The following is a 21,068-nucleotide window of genomic DNA, read 5'->3' on the forward strand; positions in this document are numbered from 1 at the left end:
GGCAGCAAGAGGGGCCAGAGGTGCGGAGAGCAAGCTAGCGTCTAGTAAACTGGAAAGGCAGTGGCTTTCTTTCATAAAAGAAACACGCAAGCTAGCATGCAGAAATAATTTTTCTGAGTGTGCAGAAGAGAGGACTGCATCAGTAAGAACGAACATTTTTGATTTATTCAAAGTTTCGCTCTAAAACCTTGTTGAAACCTACCACCTTTATTACAAGGGGACTGATGGTTCCCGAACAGAAAGAAACAAAGGTCAAGAGAGATGGCACCGGACGTTGGAGTGGCCCAAACTGGCTGAGAGCGCGGAGGGTTTGGTCCAGTAGATCACAGACAGGTCAGAGGCCGCGTTTTGTTGAGAAATGACGTCAGAAGAGGTTGCAGAGTACAAATCCCCGTAAGGAAAGTAACGACGGCAAGTAAACGGGCTGTTTACTTCAAGTCAATAATGTCTTCGTCGGAGGAAGCCGGGCGCGGGAAGGGGCTGCCGCCCCACATGGGGCTGCCATCTCTGTCTGTCCCTGGGTCCTGGTCGGAGCCTGCAGAGTGGTAACGCACCTCCGGGTTGGCTTCGGAAGCAGAAGGACTTTCCAAGGAGCCCGAGGTGATCCTGGAAGAGAATCGTCGCTCTGAAAGGATCCTGGGCTCCCACTGAACTGGGCCCGTTGTGTCGGCTACTGCCGGCCCATCTGGGTTTCCCTGCTCCCCCAGCCTCCATCAGGACACACCCGAGTCACCCACAACCCCTACCAGAACTCCGGTCTCAAGGACAGGGTTGTTCCAGGAGGGTTGGGGGGGTGCCCTCGGTCTCTCCAAAGTCCAAATCGGGAGGCGTGACTCTGTTGCATGTGCTCCCCGGCCCTCCCTGGGCCTGAGGATAAGGCCCTGACTTGCTTGCCTGTCAGCCTCCCCCGGCCCACCCCACCCTTCTGTGCGCCCCAGCTCTCAGGATGCTCTTTTGATAGCTGTGAAACCTTTGAGCAGTGCAGAAGATGGCTCAACAAGGTCTTATTTGGCCCATAAAAGCTGCGGCCCAGCCTCTGCCCATTCACGATCTCACACAGCGGCTCCCAGTTTTGTTCTCTGAGTTCAGGCTTCTTTCTCTTGATAGGCCACGCTTGAGAAGTCAACACCTACCTTAGGGCCTTGGCTTCAGCTCAGTGCCACTTCCTCAAAGAAGCCTTCCTTGAGCACCCCCACCTCCAAGGTAGACCTTCTACCCAGTTCCCGGCACCTACTTTCTCTTACACTTCCTTACAGCACTACCGGAAGAGTGAATCTGCTCATTTACTGATAGGCCTATGGCCTGTCTGCCCTAGAACGTAAAGTCTAAGAGGGACCCTGTCACATGGCAAGGACCCAGCAGCTGGGGGTTGAGGCCTGAGTAGTGTCACCTTCCGTGCCAGGTTAGGGCTCGATGAGACAGGACCACACCTGGCCCAGAGGCTCCACCAGCCCAGGTGTGGCATGGATGGTGTTCCTCTTCCTGAGCCCCACCTGCCATCCTGGAACTCTGTCTCCCCTAGATGCTGGCCCTTGCTGGCCTTCCCACTGCCCTGTGACCCTCTGAAGATCATGTGACTCGCTGAAGGTCAGGTCCACTTCCCCAACACCCAGTTACATGCCAGGTGCTCCAAGAACATGTGTGGAATGCATGAGCGTGCCTGGCCATGTGTGTGCTTCTCTCACACAGATGAGAATCTCGGGACAGACCACTAGCCTCCAACCAGTGGTCCCTGACGTGTGGTAGGGAAGGCTGTACCTCTTCCTATTCCTGCCGGAAGTAGAGAGTGCCCCCTTCCCTTCGCTCTTACTCTCAGTCTGTCTCTTCACGCATTTGAAGAAGCCAGTGCTTGTTGCACTGCCAGCGAGGCTACCCATTGGTCTGGGTCCACGGCCAACAGCGCCCTCTGGGGGCCGTCAGGAGCAGCTGGTGTTGGCCCTCTGCTGTGGCTGGCCTGAGGGGCTGGCCATCAACAGAGTCTCCACTCTGAGCAGGGGCTGCAGGGAGCTGTGCCCTGTTACCTGTCACTGCTAGTTGACCTCACTGCTCCAGGTGTGGGGCCTCCTTGGCTCTCTCCCAGCCGCTTCCGGACTTTGGGTTTGGCCTTTGGTGCTCCTTCAGACCTGGGTCCACCTTCATCGGAGAGGCCTGGTTTCAAGGGGAGAGTAACAGGTCAGAGGGTCATGACCCGAAGGCTGCCAGGGGCACAGAAGATGCCTTTCTTGGTTGGGCAGTGATGAATTAGCGGGCTGGAGTCAGGAAGGAAGATGATAATATGCATATACATTTAAACAGCTGACTTTCTTGTTGGTGGAAGGTGTTTTTGCTAGCTGTAAACTATGCTTGTACCCAGACTAAACAATACAGGGTCAGAAGAGCCTAACAAATGAGGGAACCCTCTCAGATCCTAGATCCTGGCACACGAAACTAATTCTCCAACTCAGAGGGCCTGTTTCCGAAAAGCACAGTGGTTGTCAGCCACAGCAGCAGCTCAAGCTTTCCTAGGGAATGGTGGTTAAGAAATGCCAATATACTTACTTTAACAGCACATTGGAAGGCACCAACCTCTAAGACCCCCGACTCTGCCAACATCAAGGCCTGCCTGCCAGGTGGCCCAGGCCCCTTCTCCCGGAGCCCCCGGACACAGAGCTCAGCACAGCGATGTGCCAAGGCCAGCTGTCCTTGGGGCGTTCCACCACAGCGCTCCCACACAGGGTCTCAAGACATCTGACTGGCTTAACACATCACTGCCATTTCTCTTCATTTTATTTGTACTTTCCGAACAAAAAGTTCTTGAATTATTTTCACAGCTAGCATGATGCTTTACATTTCCCTGGCCTGGCCTCCCACCTGCATATTGAGAGACCAGGGTGGAACACACCTTGCATCTGAGCCATTCCCCACCCCTGTCCTACCCCCGAGGATGAGGGGCTTCGAGAACACCTCTGTGTAAGAACAGGGTGATGGAAACCTTTGGTGATTCAGTATAAAGTTTATTTGAGAGCTACAGGACATAGACCCTTTTAGACTCTTCTAGAAAACCATCTGTATAGAGACCTATGTTTTAAAGAGCTGTCTGAAGCTAGATGTCCTGTTTGCAGGCTGCCTTTCCTGTCCGTAGTTTGGCAGGAGAGGACACATCCGTTTTGGGTGAACTGTGGGAGTCCTGTGTGGGCACACGACAGTTTCTTCATGAACCCCTCACTAAAGGGAACGTCTGTCTCTTTGTAACTTGTTGAGGGTGGTAAGCACCCAGAGATGACAGCAGCTGGCACATTCACAAACACTGACACCACAAAGGCCCAAGGTCATTACCCAGCAGCTCCCGGCGTGTCCTGCTTGCTATTTCTTTAATCTCCATGCGGGACAGGGACAGAGAGTGAGTGACAGGGATGGCAGCGATGCCGAGGCCGATGGATGTGGGTGGGGTGATGACCTTGGAGACCAAGGGTGACTTTAGAGGCCGCTCAATGCTTCTGCCCACGAGGTTTCTGAGTGGAATCTTGTACAGATTTTTGGACTGAATTTCCCCTGAAATGAGATTTAGAGAAGCAGCTCAATTTTAAGGGGAGTTTATATTACTTACAAGAGGATCATTTCTGGTTTCTCGACCATGGTACACAGGGGAAGACTGACCGTCTCACACTGATCTCCCGACTCTCAGGAGCTCTAACATGCTGGGGTTTGTGACCACCTCCGTCTCGCTGTGAGAACCCACTGGGCTGTTAACGGTCCGGCACCTGCCGTGGCGCGGCGCCAGCCACAGCTCCCTTCTCCCAGTGAGCAATGTGTGTTCACAGTGGAATTTTTGCTATCACTTGGTTTCTTGAAAACCAGTCAACACATTCAGGTGTAAGGGTTTTTGTGGCTTTAATTAGTGACTTCCTTGGGCCGTCATCACACACATGAATACTTGGCGATGAACAAAGGAATCAGCATGGTTAAATGCATCTATTAATAAGATCATAAAAACTGACTTCACCTTCCCCCAGGGAAGAAGGAAATACGGGAGCATCTCGGCCTGGGGGTGTCTGAGGAGAGTTCTGGGTGCTGGTCCCCTTGGAGTTGCCTCCAGACAAGACCTCATGGTGCACAGCGGCGCTGGCTGTGAAGTATATGTCCGACTAGGAAGAAGCAGAAAGCATTATCGGACTCGCTGGTGCCCAGCCCTGCCCCGCTGGCCATCCTTCAGCCCCGGGAAGCCTTTGGCCATCTGGGGAGGGGTTCCTGAGCTGGGCCCTGGGGTGGTAGGCCTGAGCATTCCATTCCCACTGCTTCCCTCATCTCCTTGTTACACAACAGAGAGTTAATTCCCCACCACGCACTCTTCCCTCAGCGGCTGGGGCGGCTGGAGGGCTGGAAGGGAAGTGGCCTGGGAACCCAGTGAAAAGGGTCATTCATTCACTGATGCATAAATACTCTGCACCCGGAGTGCACCTCGGTGTCGGCAGCAGCCCCCAGAGCCCACCTTCGGGGATTTTACAGTTACAAGCTGGCTGTTAAAGCCCTGATTAGACTGAAATGGAGTCTAGGTTTAGGAAGAAAGTTCTTAACTATCAAAATTCAATATCCCTGAATGTTTTACTGCACTTTCAACTATGCTCTGGAGGTTATTTGCTCGGGCAGGAGCTGGTCCCCGTGCATTTCTCAGTCTGCGTCTTTGTGCAAACTCTGTGCCCCAGACACGGGCAGCCAGTCCCGTGTTTCATGGGGTACAAATTCCACTTGAAAGAAAGCGGGACACCGTGAACTTTTACTCTCCTGGGCTTGGATGGTCCTTGGTGCCACAGTGACGCTTCTCAGGGGTGTCACTCTTCAGCTGAGTGCCCCCCAACTGCTCCCAGCTCCCAGCAAGACTAAGGAGGGGCATTTCAAAGCCCAGTGGGCCACACGCGAAATCCAGCCATGGTCTGTCCGAGTCCAACTTGCAGTTTTTGACACTGTGGTGTTGTTACCAGCAGTCCAGCCTGATGAGAGGTGCACTCCCACCCCACTCGCCTGGAGCCTCTCAGGCAGCAGGCCCAGGGCTACTCACCCTGGAGGCCACGAGCTGCAGCTGAGGCACGACCGCGGTGTGGACCAGGTTCCCGTTGACCACCAGTCGGATCTCCATGGAGTCGGCGGTGAAGGCCAGGAGGTATGGGAAAGCGCACACTGCAAGAGAAGGGGGTGCATGGGCTGCTGGCCTGCTGGCCGTCCCCCGGTACCCCAGGAATGTGCATCTCTGCCTGCTGCCCAGCACCATAGGCCGACCAGCCCGGCCAGCGCCCTGATGGTTCCTCATTTCCTCTCAGACACAGGAGTCTCGACAACTCCACACTTCGGATAGTTTGATTTATGACTTTCCGGCTTCACGATGGTGTGAAAGATGCACGCGTGGCAGAAGCCGCACCGGGAAGCTGCACCCCTCCCAGGCGGGTGACGCGTGGGGTGGGCCGCCCTGATGCTGCGCCCTGTATGAGTCCCACATCACGCGGGGACAGCCGACTCACTACAGGCTGTTTTTTCAGCCTCATAGTCAGTATTTCTCACAGGTCAGGCAACACTTTATTCTAATTTGTAGGAGGTGATCGTACCAATGGCAAGGCAGTGCAGATGTGACGAGGAAGGCGAGGCTAAGCTCTGGTGTCGGGTAGGGCGGGCATAGTCCACACATTGCGACGGCTGGTATTTCCAGCCCGGGACCCTGTCGTGGCCGAGTAAGGGCTGCCACGCTCACCTATCAACAGATCATCTTACTTGGTGGAAACATGCTAGCTGAGAAGATTCTCAGCTCTGGCCTGGCTCTCAGCAGGCAAATGCCAGCTGAGGAGCTGCACCAGAACCGGAGCGCCTGCACTCACATCCCCGCGTTTCAGTGGCCACGAAGCACTGTGTTTCTGTGCTTCTAGACACGTGAGCTTCAAAACAGGTAAGAGTGGTGCTGAATGTTATCTTCCCCAGGTCAGTCGGCATTTTAAGGGTGGTTATTTTTGCTCTTGGAGTTTAGAAAAAAGAAAGCGAGGTCCAAAATTAGTGATATTGAGAGATACCCAAACGCTGAGAAATGCGATCTAATTGCTCTCAACTGCACATGTTCAGACACCGAGGACAGCAGTCCCCAAGAGGGACAGAAAGAAAAGCACTTTAAGAACACTCTGAGTATTCCTCGGGCTCGCACAGTTTACAGTAGTTACGCAGGAAGCCAGCTAGCCCGCTTCCACATCACAGAGGGTGCAGACGCAGCCACCTGGACAAGAGACAAAGGTCGCATAAAGGCTGTTCTTACCAATGGCGCATGGAGCCTGGTTCCAACAGAACTGGAAATCGGACGCCGAGGGTTGAACCAGAAAAGAGCCCCCATTAAATGGGCAAACCTTTTTATAGATGCAACTGTCTGCAATGAGACAACGTAACCCACGATTGTTAGAGACAACACACATCACTGTGGTCAGGTAAACCAACAGGCCCCAAGTGGGGATCTCGTGGCCTCTCTCTGTCGCAGGTCTGACCGCCCCCCCTCCTGGGCCTGGATACTCGGGGATCATAACTGCCACTTTTGGAGACTACTCTGCCAGTCTCTGAGGGTTAGAAAGCACGCGGACTTGGGGATGGGCAGAGCGAGGCTAGGAGAGGTGAAGCAGCCTGTCTCACAGCACCGCAGGGACAGCTGGGGACAGCGCGGGTCTGCCGGGTGGCACAGAGGGACGCTCGATGGCAGCTCGAGGCGGAGGAAGACCTGAAGGTGATTTGGCAAGGCTAGTGTGGTGGAAGCCCCACCCCACGCTTTATTAGGAAAACTCGAAACCATATGCCCGTATCACCTGGGGGAACCTGAGCCAGCATTAGGCAAAGCCAAGTTCATTCATTATCCTGTTCTTGACCTGCCTGCTCCAAGCTGGTTCAGATTCTCCTAGAGCAAGACAGCACATAGGGAAACCAAGGTCTCCTGTATTCCAGAAGCTCTTCATGTTTTAGTCATGAATCATATTTTAGAATGCTTTTTGAAACATGTTTGTTCAGCTATAATTTCTACACCATTCGAGTTCATCCTTTTTAAGTGTGCAATCCGATGATGTAGTATATGTATTTACCAGTCCTTTCCTGATTCGATTTGATTTAGTTTGTCCTGAGCTTTCTGTTCTATAAATGACGCTGTCACAACAGTTCAGCCCTCCTCCTTTGCAATTTGCTGATTATTTCTTAAAATAACTGTCTGGAAGGAAATGGTAACATGTCTCTAGGGAGTGAAATTATGGGTAAAATGTTCTACTTTGTTCCCCAAGGTTTTGTTTTGTTTTGTTTTGTTTTAGCAGTCTTGAGGGGTAGTTGTCAAGCAGTTAAGTGTGTATGTCTGAAGCTATACTTTGTAAGTTTTGACAGGTGTCTGCACCCTTGAAACCATCACTACTAAGAAGATAATGGGGCCCTCCCTGGTGGCACAACAGGTTAAAGCACAGTATTATGAAGTTCTCCAAAGCCACTGTGGCATCAGTTTGATCCCCAGCCAGGGAGTGGCCCACATGGCACTCTCCTGACCCGCTTGCTGCTCCCCTCAGCAGTGTGTTTCAATGAATCTGCCTATTCTACTCCCTACTCTGTCTCTGGTGAGTCCTCTTACCCCTCACCTCTGGCCTGTGCCCCAGTTCTTGTAAGCATAAATAAATCTTAAAAAAAGATGATGAATAAAGCAGCTGTTACCCCCAGTGTCTAAGTGGACCCTTACACCTGCTCTCTGTCCTGAGACAACCCCAATCTGCTATCACCACAGATCAGACTGCATTTTCTAGAATTCTATATAAATGAAATCATAGTATATACTTTTGTCTTCTTTCACCTAGCCTACTTATTTGAATTCCCTATTATTATTATGTGTCTCAAAGGTTCATTACCTTTTTATTGCAGAGATATGAGTATTTAATCATTTACCTGTTGACAGACACATGCATTATCTATTGCTATGTAGCAAATGATCCCAGCCTGGGTCAACAGACATTTATTATCTCACAGTTCCTGTGAGTCAGGAATTCAGAAATGGCTTAGAAGTGGATGCTTCTAGGTCAGGGGCTTCCATGAACTACAGCCAAGATGACCTTGTGGTCAGAGTTCCCTGAGGGCTTGACTGGACCCCTGTGTGGGTAGGCTCCCTGGGCAGGAAACCTTCATTTCTCACCCCACAGACCTTTCCATGGGACTCCTTGTGTGCAAGGAACCCAAGAGAAGGCAACCGGGGGATTGCCATGATTTTTTTTTTTGCCTAGTTCAGAAGTCACCTCCTCCACTTCTGCCATATCTTGTTCAATGGAAGCCAGTCCCTAAGACCCGTCACACGCAAGGGCCTCAGATCAAAGCACCACCTCTGGAGGGGAGGAGTCTCCAGGACCTTGTGCACATGTCTGAGAGCCACTGCAATGGACATTTGGGGCATTTCCACATTGGGCTAATAATACAAAGGATGTTGCCAGGAGTGACAGAGTACAAATCTTTTGGGGGGTACATGTGCTTTTGTGCCTCTTCTGTACAGACCCAGAGTAGAATGGCTGGAGTGTGGCAACTGTCTCACTTTCTGAGGAACTGCCAACCTGGTTACCAAAGTGGCTGCAGCATTTTAACTCCCTAGCAGGGCAGGAGAGGCCCATGGCCTCCGCACCCTGCCAGCACTGCAGGGGTCAAGTCTTTTCATTTTAGCCCCCCTGCAGGGGTGTGGCAGTGTCTCAAGGAGTCACACTGCCCTATGGATGCTGAACATTCTTTTTTGAGCTTGTTTACCAGACTCATATCGTCTCTGGTGAGATGTCTGGTGTGTTTTTCCTTGTTTTTAATTGAGTTTTCCTTTTCTTAAGTTTGAGAGTTCTCTGTATTTTCCTGATCCAAATGTCTGATGTGCAAACACTCGCTCTCTGTGGCCCCTCTCTTAAGCACTATCTTTCAAGGATCAGAGTTCTACTTTGAATTCACTACTTTTTTCTTTTCTGGGCTGTGCTGTTTGTGTGACATCTAAACAATTTTTGCCATGTTTGTAAATCTCTTAGGTTTCCTTGAAGTTTCATGGTTTTATCATCCATTTTGAATTAATTTTTTGTTTAATCTCGTGAAGGTCTAGATCAAGATTCTTTGTTGTTTTTATTTTGCACATGATTATCCAATTATTTCAGCATATTTGTTGGAAGATTCAAATATATGTGGTTCTATTTCTGGATTTCTCTTGATCTGTTAATTTTGTTTTTGTTGTGCTCACTTACTTTAATAACACTATAGTTGCCGTGACTCACCATGGAATGTAAATTCAGGCTAGGAAGAGATTTCACAACTGCTACACAGTGTTCTGTAGTATCTCAAAGTCTGTGCATAATATCAGATCGAACCAGCCTTCCCGAAATCATTAACCACTTCCATTAGAGGTAAATTGTTTTGCTCAGCACTTACGATTCTTACAGCAAAAATACTACACACATTGAAAAAGCCTTCTCATTTACCTTTGAAATTGGTTTTTAAAGTACACATTTGTATTTTTAGATGATATCTGAAAATTGTTCTAATATAATAGCAGCAAAAGTATAACTGCAATTATAAAAACAATAAAATGAATCTATAAGGAAATTGTTTTCATGTTTACAGGAATAATTTTTCCATAAAGCAGTTCTGTTATCAGCTGTCTGGGTTTGATTTAAACTTATACACATTTGCAGCTGTGGGGAGGCTTATAACGTCAGAACCCTGTGCTGTCCCTTTAAGAGCCAAGTAACCCCCCCAACGGAGGTGCTCCATCAGGCCACAAGGCAGGCAGAGACAAGTGAAGTGGACTGGGGTAAAGAGGACTCCGAGTACTACGAGTACTACGAGTACTATCAAGATCCCATGACACTCCGCGGCGACTGGACTGGAGTGCTCTAGAATTGGCTTGCTGCACCTTTAGGGCCAGTTTCAACAAGGCTGCAGCTCACCACCACCAGGCACTTACAGGTTTCGTCTGTGCTAACCTGACTTCCCCAGTGACCCACTCATCAGTCACCTCATCACCAGGCATCACCACCAGGCAAGTCTGCAAGCAAGGAAGTCCATATTCCAGCGGCCATGTTGCTGGCCCACCCACTTAAATAATTTATTTTCATCACAAACACATAACCTCAATACTAAAGACCAAAACAGGGCCCTCCCTGGTGGTGCAAAGGTTAAAGGGTTAAACATTATGAAGCTCTCCAAAGCCTCTGTAGCAGGAGTTCGATCCTGGCCAGGGAGCTGACCCAGGGCGCAGCAGACCTCGCTCCCCTCAGCAGTGTATTTCAGTGGATCTGCCTGTTCTGCTCCCTACTCTGTGGTGAAGCCTCTCACCCACCACACCTCTGGCCTGTACCCCAGTTCTGTAAGCATAAATAAAAAAACTTAAAAAAAAAAAAAAAGACCAAAACAGCAGCTCTCTTCTAGGTGCAGTTCCCAGCCCCCGCCCTGGCGCAGCCCAGCCCAGACCTCTGCTCCTACCAGCCCAGCGGTGGCGCACGCATGCGCACATGCGCCTCTCGGCTCTCTCCGCTCAGTACCGCAGCTCAGTACCGCAGCCCACTCGGCGGTGCCACGGCCCCGCATTGCAGCAGGGACCGGTGGGGCCCCTTAGCTTTTCCGGTACGTTGAGATCCCTGAGCTTCATCACATGAAGACACATCTGTGCTGCCTGCACTGTGATTAGAATCTTCCCAGGACTAGAGACCCCCATGCAGTGTCATGACTTGTGCCTGAGACTGTATGAAGTGATGACATAATATATTACAATGCAAGGGGATGGTGCTACTCATCTGCTAAAACATTTAAAATATTAAATGTTATAATAAATATCATATTTATTATGAAATAGCAAATGATGATATTGAAAATCTGGAATGAGGCTTTACAGTCTCTTTTCTATAATAGAGTTTTATATTTTTCCATAAAAAATATAATTTTACCTTGGACCACTAGGGCACAGCCGGCAGATGGTGATGCTCAGCCTTCTTCTCGGAATGGGACTGGCCACTGTCCTCTTGTCCCCATCCTGTGACAAGTCTGGCAGGCCCTTCAGAGCTTCCCACATCACATGGCCCACCTGACCCTGCTGCCCGGAATCTCTGGAAATGACAGTCATCTTGTGTTCCACTCCGGAATGTTTCCTGCCTTGAGGCATGATCAGGGCTGCAGCTGGCAATGTGAGCCTGGCAGGGCCCTGCCCTCTACCTGCTCCGGGCAGCAGGGTAAACAGGCCACTGCGGGATGGGGCGGGGGGTTGCAGCCTGGACGGAGCAGCCTGGACGGAGGTAAGTGGAGCCGGGCTAACTCCAGAGGAAGAAAGAGCTGGGCTGAGTCAGAGGACGTGGGCTGTATCGAGGTGCTGGGGTGTCCGGGGAGTGGCAAGAGGAATTGGCAGGGTGGGAGGCAGAGAGAGGCTTGGAGGGGCATCCCTAGCTGGGAGAGTGACCCGGGGAGACTGGGGTTTATAACGTAACCCCAGCAGAGAGGGTGGTGCTGCAGAGTGGCCCGCGATGAAGGCCATGTAGTCTCCGGGGTCCAGAGAGGCAGCAGGAGAGTCACGGAGGGGCAGGACACTGGTGGTGGTGACTAACCTGACTCGGTGGAGGCTGGGGGCGGGAGGGGGGTGGAGTCTGGTCTAGTGCCAGGTGGAAGGTGATGTCTCAGGAAGGCAGATGCAGAGGAGCAGTGGGGGCAGGAAATACCTGGCTGTCTGCAGAGGTTGAGGGGCACCCTGGGAGGGAGCACAGCGGGAAGTTCCTTCTGTGGGGCTGACCTGTGAGTGCCCCTCCTGGAGGCCTTGCAGAGGGGAGCCTTGAGGACTGGGGGAAGAGGGTGAGAAGAGGCGGTGATGGGGCAAATGAGAAGGATAGACAGAGGGGAAGAGAATGAGAGGGGTGTGGGGGAGCGGGACAGCAGCAGGAGAGAAGGAAGCTGGAGGAGGATATGAGGGGCGGCGTCAGGAGTGTCCACCGGCAGGACTCAGCCCAATGACCTCTCTCTCATTCTGTGTCTGCCTCGGGCTCCCTTGTCTCTGGGCAACAAATTTCCAGTGACACCTGCTATCTTCTGCTGTGTCCTGTGACATTTCTCCAGACTTGTAATGTTGAAATTGAAGGCTGTTCCCGCGCCTGAGGGGGAGGTTCCAGACGCCAGAGCTGAGGCCACGCTGTGCTGTGGAGCGCAGTTGGGGCAAAGGCAGCAGAACATGATCTCAGCGCGGCCCCAGGCCCATGGGATGCTGTGCCTTTAAGAATGTCCTGGCCACGTGGGCTGAGGGGCTCCGATGGGACCACGGTGTCTCACACAGCGGTTCTCTTATGCTGTCTATGACAGTGATGGTCGCCCCCCTTGTCCACAGGGGCACGTGCTGGAAGCCCAGGGTTTCGCTGGGCTTCTTGGCTGATCTAGAAGCGCGAGTGCAGCACTGTGAATCTAAGACCGGCTCTAAGCAGGGAGTGCTGGGCGCCGGCCTTCCCCCTCAGCTGAGAACAAGGCGGCAGGGACTGTTTCTAAGGCTAAGACAGAAGTCTCTGCAGATGGACAAGGCTGGAGATGACGAGCTGAACGACTGCTCTGACGGATACGGAGTCAGCGGGGCAGGGGGCGGGTGGTCTCGCTGGGTCCCCGCAGGCCTGAGAAGGCATCTGAGTGCTCTTCCCATCACACTCTTGCAGGGCCACACCCCCTGAGCTGGAATGCTGTCATGTGGGGTAACACGTGCGAACTTTCCTTGCCTAATTACCTTAAAACTCTTTAGGAAGCCCAGGGCCCACCCTTAGCCCTAGAATTTACAATTTGCCTTAAAGGTGGGTCCTGGCTGCGTGCTAAGGTCACAGCCAAATTTTCTTTTGCTTCTGTGTTGCAGCAAAGATTGGCCCTGGCGTTCAAGAATAAGATTAGAATGTCGTTAACACACTGACCTCCATGCTGCCCTCGCCTGTTACCTCAAAAATACATTTTCTTCAAACAACCTATTTGAAAAGCTACAATCTCTGTTATAAAATAGTCTCTCTGACTCTGGAAGCTATTTTTACTTGACTTCATTGGTTACTGGAAACGAGCAGACTTAAATGGTCACAATCAGCCCCTCAAAGGGTGGAGGGCTATGGCCCACGGTGGAGGACTCGGGGTGCCCTGGTGGTAGGACATACACCTGAACAGGTGTGGATCCTGCCTCTTGTCATATGTAAACCACTGTTACCTCAATTTTTAAAAAGCCAGGTTCAAGTCTGGGGACGAGCAGCGCCGGGGACACGCTGTGTCGAGAGGCCTGCTCTGCTCAGTGTCTGACCAGGACACGCAGCCCACTCCAGCAGGTGTGGCTGATGCGATGCACGAGCCTGCAAGTCACCTGTAACTGTGGGGAACCCACCCCACCCCCGCCGCCACCAGGGGCCTGGCAACTTGCTTGGAGAAAGTGGCAGGTAGAAAATGAGAGATAGACCCTCACCCCAAGACATGGAAGGAAGTGCACGATTTGGGGCTGAATGAGGCGGGTCAGGGGGCCTCTCTGGCCAACGTCCTGTCGCACATGGGAAATCAACAGACCGGCGGCTTTACAGAGATGCACTCCAGGCCCATGCCGGGTGGAAACAGGTCCTGAAGCAGGGACTGAGCGGCCTGGGCTGGGACGTGGCCCCGGGGAGGGGCTGGAGAGGGGAGGGGCTCCTTGCTGGAGCAGCGCCGTGGCCACCACCGGCCTGTGACTCAGGTTAGGCAGAGCCCATGTCAGTCACGCTCATGTCCTTCTCGCGTGTCATTCTCTCATCTGGGAGACCCGCCCTGGACGCCTCTGCCACCTGAAATCCCTCCGTCCTTCAAGCAGTTGAATTTAGTCAAGAGAAACCGCAGGTGGGTTTCCAGGGCAGCTGCCGCCAGGTCTCCCCACAGATGTTCCCACTCCTTGCAGAAGTGACTTCAGGCGCGGCACCTGGCCGCCAGGGCCACCTGACAGGGCCCACGGGACAGCGCGCCTGCCCTGCCCGACCTGGCGTTGTGGGCTGGACGGAGCTGGGGCTGGAATGTCCTGCTGGAGCAGTTTACCGCCAGAGAGCTTCCTGCCTCGCGCTCTACCTTCTCTCATTCCCCACAAATCTGGGATTTGGAAAGATGCTGTTTACCAAATATCTTTCTCTACTTTATGACTCGCTCTCCGGTGCTAACCGGAGATTAATCTAAACACCTGTCCTAAGTGCTCTGACCAAATACAAGTCCAGACGGAGGGAAAAGCCTTGCTGAGGGCGACGGGGCACTCTTACCCGGGAAAACCGCTTACTACTGTTAGTCATAAAAAGGTCCTCTTAACTGAAGCACAATACTTGAGATGCTGAAAAGCTTCGAAGACCCTATTTGGCACCTTTGGCCCCCCCAAAACCCACCAGCTGAGGTCGGCGATGCCAGGTGGGGGCTGATTTCGCTAAGACCTGAGAAACCGTGGAACAGTGGCGGTGCTGAATGTCGGTGCCGGGGAGGCGGAAGGGCCCGGGTGTGGGGGGGTCCGCTGCTGTTCTGCTGCAGGCTTGAGGAAGGCGTTCACCTCTCCAGGCCTCACTGCCTTCTCTCTCAACTGCTGGTGCCTGGGAACGCAGTGGCCAGAGTCTGAGAGGGCCTGGCACAGCGCCAGCGCTCCTCAGCGCTCCCAGCCTCGGCCGCGTGCTGGAGACCTGCCCAGGCAGCGGAGCTTCACCACCTCACCAGCAGGCCTGGAAGGTGGGGGCCAGGGGGAAAGGCCTCTCTGGGTCTCCCTGGAGTGCACCCAGGACCCAGGGAAGACACAGCAGCACATGAGGTGAACCCTTCTAATCGCCCCGACTAACTTTGAGCCGGTAGAGAAACCCTCACTCACAGTTGTAACACAGGAGCAGACCGGCTTCTCCGTCTTCGTACACATCAATAGCTGCAACAAAATTAACCTGCAATGAGAACGGGCAAGGGTCGTGGGCAGGCTGGATGCTGGCGCTACCAGAAGACTCGCGAGCTCCGAGGCTGTGCAGTGGCCCCGGCTCTCCACACTGGGGGCGGCGGGGGCCCTTCTGCCTCCGGCACGCAGGACGCCACACAGCGAGGCTGTGACCACAGTGTGAGTGCCGCGCTCTCCCTTCCCTCCCTCGCACCATCCTCCCGCAGCCCACAGACACCTCCACTGCTGTCCTAAGAGGTTTCGGTGCCACAGCGCGCCAGCCGGAGAGAGGGCGCCCTCCCGCTTCACAGTGAGGAGAGTGAGGCTCTCCGGGTCAGTGCACAGCCGAGATCCCACCAGCTCTGGCTCGGCTAGCCCACCCTCCTGTCCTTCCCTCACTTAGAACCTTTCTCCCGGGGTGTCCAGTGCTGGAGTCAAGTAGTGAGACTCCAGCCTGGTCCGGCCGGTTGGCTGAAGCCCACTGCGGTAGCAGCCCCAGTGTTCCTAAACTTGTTCCCACATCAATCAGTTGGGGCTCATTAAAGGCCAAAGCCCACACCACACCTACGCCCAGGGAAATCTCCAGGGGTGGGACGTGGGCATCCTGAGCTTAGGAAGCTCCTTAGCCTACTCCAACTGCAGCGAGTTTGGGCAACAAACCTATACATTTGTGTGTATGTGCGTACCCACATAATGCATGTGTGCACACACACACACTCGCACACGTGTGTAGTACACACATGCGTGTGTGTAGACACCGTGTTACGTGTACAGTTAGAGATCGCCTAGCAATGTCTGGGTGGATAAAGGTTCATGTAGACAGCAGGGCCCCCAAAGCCATCCTGTACAGTGTCTGGCGGACACTGCTCTCAGGCTGTGGCATCACACGCTGGCATGCCCCAAGCCTGGCATCTCGACCAAGTGGCTGTCTATAAGGAAGCAACACACTGCTGTTGTCATCTGACTGATGACAGTGGGAGTCAAGAGGGCCTCTTACTACATCTAGACCTTTCTTTTTCTCAAAGTTTTATGCTCATGAGATGCCATTTGAATGATCACACATATAGGACATGTCCTAATACATGCTGCATTTTTATTTCTTGTGAAGCCCAGTTAGGAAGAGCTCAGTCTCTCTGGCCCAGTGGAAAGGACGGGAGCCTGGGGGCTTGGAAGCCCTCCCCGGGAGCAGGGCCCACCCTGTGCCCTTCCAGTGTCAGCAGGTCTGGGCCTGCTCTGCAGCCGCGGGGCAGTGCTCCCGCTTCCCAGGGGTGCTGTGTGCTGCGACACGCAGTCCCCCATGCTTCCCAATGGTTTCAGGGGGGCCCTGGATTTTGCCCAAAGCCAGGACTCTGGCGCTCGCTTCATGGGGTGCGGAGCAGCGCTGACCGCTTTCTCGTCCAGTGTACTCCTCCCCTCTATGCCGTCCTAGGGGCCTCTGGGCAGGCAGCGATGGGCCACACCCAAGGCCAGGCCCCCAGCCGTGAGGACCCAGGGCCACGGCAGCACCATGACTCCCCAGAGCCCCTTCTGCTTGCGTGACCAAACAGGCTCTCTGCATCTAGTTATCCAGACTCAGCCGTGGACTCTACGCTTCCTTCACTGGGTGGGATGGAAAGGCCAGGAGAGATTGGGAAAAGCTACCCAGGACAATGGGGCAGTCATGTAGAATGCGCCGTTCCGACCCACAAAAAAGGCGACGTCATGTGGGGACGCCTACAGATATGGCCATCAGTGACCACTGAAAGGAAACCAGCCGCGCACGGCAGAAGACGGGACCCCTGGCCTGTGGGCTCCGCGCGGCCCCTCTGTCTGTCAGCTCACCCTGCTGGCCTCCACATGGTGCAGCCTGAAGGCCTCCCCCGTGCTCTCGTTCACCACGTCGAACTGGTGCCGATAAGCCACACAGATGAGGTTGTCACTCTCTTCAGTGGGCCCATCCACCAAGGTCATGACTGAGGGAGAGTCGGACAGACAGATCTCCTGTGTGGATGATGGAGGAGAGAGGTCAGACATGGAGCAGCCTCTGGAGTCCACACACACCCCCTCCCCCCACACCGGGCCTCCTCCTGGGTAGAGCCTTTGCCTGAAGGGAAGACAGGGGACACCTGGGACTTCTCTCTCCCATCACCTGTCCATGGCAAAGGGAGAAGCAGAGAAACAAATTAGGAAAAGGGCGTAACAGAGCGGTCCCCTCCGGCCCTCAGCCTGGTCCCGCCCTGTGATTTACTGACAGTGATAATGATGACAACTGCCACCTCCCCGAGCACTTAGCGCGGACCCGCCCCTGTCCCCACCTCCCCTCCAACCACCTTGTGAAGCAGGATAGGCTATTATTCTGTTTTACAGGTGAGGAAACCGAGGCTCCAAAGCCATGGGACTTGTCTCCCTTACACCTGGTAGAGGCAGAATTTGCGCTTGGGAAGTCTGAGTCAGAGCTCATGCGCTGCGGTACACGCACTGCAGAAACATTCATGAGAACTGCTGCTTTGTGAGATTAATTCCAACTAAAGCAAGAGTTTAGCTTGTTTGCACTTAATGGTGATGCTGTCCTGTCTCCCTAAACTGAAGAGCAGCAGAAAGGCTAAACCTCGCTGAAGAGGCTTAGACTCGAGGCAAGTCACTTCCAGTTCCCCACAGGCAGACCTGCCTGAGCAGCCAGGCTGGGCTAGTCAGTTTTAAAAACTGTAGTTTTAAAAGAGATTCGGGTGGCAAGATCGGAGAGGACTCCTGGCACCCTCTGGTGGAAGGAGAGAGTCTCCTGACCAGTGAGAAGCGTCTCTCACCAGGGGCCTCCTCGAATCCTCAGTGACCCCTGACTGAGACAAGCGGCCTGTCCCGCCTGCCGGCACCTGGTCTCTTGCCAGCAGTCTGTGCGAGGCTCTAATTTCCATCTTAGCCTCCTGTGCCCACCTGTCCAGGAGCCAGAGTGACCTTTTAAAACCATGCCACCTTCTCGGTCTCGGTCTCAAACCCTCTGTGGCTCTTCAAGGCCCAAGAGCACCTGCCCTGTCCCTCCTGCCTCCAGCCTATCCCCGCTACTCCAGCCCCCTCCGCTGGGCTGTGGGCCCTCACCGTGGCCTCGTCTGCCTGGGCCGCCTTCCCAGAGCGCTCACACTTCAGGTTTCGTGCTGGAAGCTGACCTTTCAGCGGGCCTCCTTGCTAAAACAGGCTCCCACCTCCCTATCCACTATCCCGGCCTGTTTCGTACCCTGTTTTATGGGCATCTACAGGACTCTAGATTTGCTTAATGCTTCAAGTAGGAAGCAATCTCCAAGAGAAGAGAGCCTTTGTTTACCCCCTGTTGTCTCTTTCCGCCCAGAACAGCACCTGCAGGCGCGCAGGCACCAGTGAACTGGATGGAGGAGGGAAAAGCCCTGTGCGCCTCTGTCCTCTGACAAGGTTTCCCGGGTTGGCCAACAGGTTTCCACAGAGGGTGACACCCTCTGGTGGAAGGAGAGAGTCTGCCTCCTGCCCCCATGGGGGAGAGGGGGGATCTGAGGAGAAGACCCACCCTGATGTATTGGAATTCTTCAATGGGCGACTCCGACAGGGGCGGCAGCAGTGAGGCGCCGGTGGTCCCGCCCGTGGTCCCGCCCTGCTTGCTGGGCTTCCGGGTGATCAGAAGCAGCTTATTGCGAATGGCCACAATGATCCTCAGCTCTCTGTTGTGGTGTGTGTTGATGGCGTACAAATGGCAGCCTGGGGAGAGCAGAGAGCGACACTGAGCATGGACACGAGCGGGGCCCCAGGCCTAGGTACCCTGGCAACCCGGGCACCCCGGAAACTCCGCACAAGCCAGGGAAGGACTGAGTGGTTTCCGGCCTCAGCACAGGGAGACCTGAAGTCAAAATGAGGTTCTATTGCAGGACTCGAAGATGTGCTGTCCCCGCTCCTCTGAGAGGCGACACAGCGCCGGGCCTCGCCGAGGCAGGATTTCAAGCCAGGTGGTCAGTGTCTGCAGCCAGAGCCGGGGCGTCTCTCACAGACTTCCTAATGGCGCTGAGTCACCTCCCACTCAGGCCTGGACTTCCCTGGATATGCCGCCCACCTTTTGAGCTTCTTTTAGGGAAACAGCATTGCTATCCTTGCGACTTTCCAAGTGAAAATGAAAACAGTAAAATAAAATTCTGACTTGTTTTCTTCTGTGATAATTACCATGCTGAGCCTCACACCCTTCCCCCCCAACTGGTAACTGGACACCTGTGCCTTTAAGTGACCCCGTCTCCCACCCCCATCCCACGGCCACTCCCCCAGTGCACCATGTGCTGCAGAGATCAAGCCTCATCGGCTTCCCTGACCTATTCGCTATGCATAGGCCCTACTCATTTTTATTTTCAGCAAAAAATCTGGGCAGTCTGAGAAAAAGCGTGAACAGGAACCATCCCAACAAGAAGAAGCCAGCACCTTTTGTTTTCTCAAGCTTGTTGTCTCTGCAGTCACACTTGCTCCTCACGGCCTGTTTGCTCGTGATGCCCTTCTGCACAACGCTGAGCCGGAAAACAAACAGCCGGGCGTCTTTTCCTGAGAGAAAGAAGGCCGAGGAAGAGCTGGAGAACCTGTGAAACGAGTCGCAAGAGCAGAAAGGACCTAGCGGGGAAAGCTACAGTGAGAGGAACCAGGGTTGGGGTGTTTCAGGGTTACCTAGCAAGGCCTGCACCCCCAACCTCTTCCTCAGAATACAAGGGCCACCGGGGAGGCAGAGCGGGGCTGGCAGGGGAGAAGCCCCTCCGAGGGCAGCAGGGGAGCACCTTTGTCTGCTCTGAAGAGCAGGAGGTCCAGGGTCTCCAGCACGTGCATCTGCTTCACCGGCAGGGTCCTGTCGAACACGGGCACCGACGGAAGGTCGTCTGGAAGGGAGACTCGGTCACCCTGACTCAGCCAGCCCCACTTTCTAGCACCTCTCCTACATGCTGTGGGCAGCTCTGCACCCAAGTTGTCTTCGAGAGCTCCCAGGAATCCATACGGTAAGCTTAGCAGTACTTTCCTCTCAGCTGGGGATGAGGACTGATGCTTCCACCCCAAGATCCAGACGCCACAGGAAGAGCACGGTGCAGGCCTGTGAGCTGCGTTCTCGGTGTCCGTCAAGCAAAAGCAACCCCGCCTCTTACTGGCCTTGTGTAAGGACGGATGCCAAGTTTAAAAAATTAAAAGTAGGGTCAGCCCTGTCTCCTAAGTATTTTTGTATTTTCTTAATGTGGTGTTTGAAAGGGCGTCGTATCTTAAGTTGTTCCGATATTTCTCAGATTTCCTTTTGTATTTCAAGTAGACCCGAGCCTGCTCCTGACTCCACCACCTTTGGCTGGCAGCAGCAGTGAGTTTACCTCTCCCTTCCAGTGTTCCTCCACCAGGAACAGGTCCCCCTTGACAGACGCAAATGAAATCAATTATCAATTCGACTGCCCAAGCAACAGGAAAAAGGGAATCTTGGTGGAAATGTCCAGGAATGGCTGGCAAGTGGGTGGGGAAAGAAACCGCGTGACACGGAGGGTCTGTTCCAAGTTTACTGGTTGGGATCTTGCTGACAGTTACGCGTCTCCCAGGAGCCCCCAGGAGCCAGGGGCTGGAAGAACTGTTAGGGCCGTTGTGCCAGCAGGAGAGTGTGTCCTAAGCTTGGTGCAGACTCAGGACAGCCCAGGGCCTGGGGGGAGTGGCTGGCTGCTGCTTCACCTGTGCTCACCAGCCCCTGGGTCTACAGTGCTCCAGGGGTTCAGGTTTAATTTTAACTTAGGTATGAGGGCCCTAAAGATCTTGTTTCCTGCAGAAATCTTTCCGGTTGGAGCCGCACCCCTCCTGGGACAGCGTCATCACGACTGGCAACCCCAGGAGGGGGCTCTGGAGCTGCAGGCCTCTGAGGGCTCCCCACTTCCCAGAGACTGCAAAGCCTCCATAAGCCCGAGGGCTTGTCCCCCCCACTCAGTTATTAGGGGCAGGCAGACTCTGCGACGGCCCATCGACCGCCTTCCTTCCTTTTCCTCCACTGGCCTTCCTACAGGAATGGCTCTTTAAACTCCCGCTGGGGCAGGCTTGACTTCTTTACACGGGACCACCCCACCAGCAGTGATCATTTTCTGACTAAGTGCGAATGAGTCAGAAACAGCAGCTAAGAGGCAAGGAGGCGGCCCACGCGCCGGCCCTCAGCCGAGCGTCCACGTCCTTCCATCTAGGTGTCTGTGTGGCCTCCTAGGTAGCC

General features: G+C 53.9%; 1 protein-coding gene across 3 annotated transcripts in view; it reads right to left on the bottom strand.

The window, feature by feature from the left end:
• Positions 1-143: 143 nt before the first annotated feature.
• GARNL3 (GTPase activating Rap/RanGAP domain-like 3) overlaps positions 144-21,068 on the bottom strand; it is a 106,654-nt gene continuing 85,729 nt past the window's right edge. For all 3 annotated transcript variants that reach the window (XM_012721379.1, XM_004677317.2, XM_012721380.1), the window contains exons 19-29: positions 19,627-19,725; positions 19,283-19,399; positions 18,390-18,577; positions 16,700-16,858; positions 14,825-14,891; positions 6,269-6,376; positions 5,036-5,154; positions 3,983-4,124; positions 3,316-3,531; positions 2,022-2,148; positions 144-606 (exon numbers count right to left, since the gene is read on the bottom strand). In XM_012721379.1, coding sequence (XP_012576833.1) covers positions 429-606; positions 2,022-2,148; positions 3,316-3,531; positions 3,983-4,124; positions 5,036-5,154; positions 6,269-6,376; positions 14,825-14,891; positions 16,700-16,858; positions 18,390-18,577; positions 19,283-19,399; positions 19,627-19,725 — 1,520 coding nt within the window. In that variant the 3' untranslated portion in view covers positions 144-428. The remainder of the gene's footprint in view (positions 607-2,021; positions 2,149-3,315; positions 3,532-3,982; positions 4,125-5,035; positions 5,155-6,268; positions 6,377-14,824; positions 14,892-16,699; positions 16,859-18,389; positions 18,578-19,282; positions 19,400-19,626; positions 19,726-21,068) is intronic.

The sequence above is a fragment of the Condylura cristata genome, unplaced genomic scaffold, assembly GCF_000260355.1.
Source record: "Condylura cristata isolate star-nosed mole 26May11 unplaced genomic scaffold, ConCri1.0 scaffold00006, whole genome shotgun sequence".
NCBI lineage: Eukaryota > Metazoa > Chordata > Mammalia > Eulipotyphla > Talpidae > Condylura > Condylura cristata.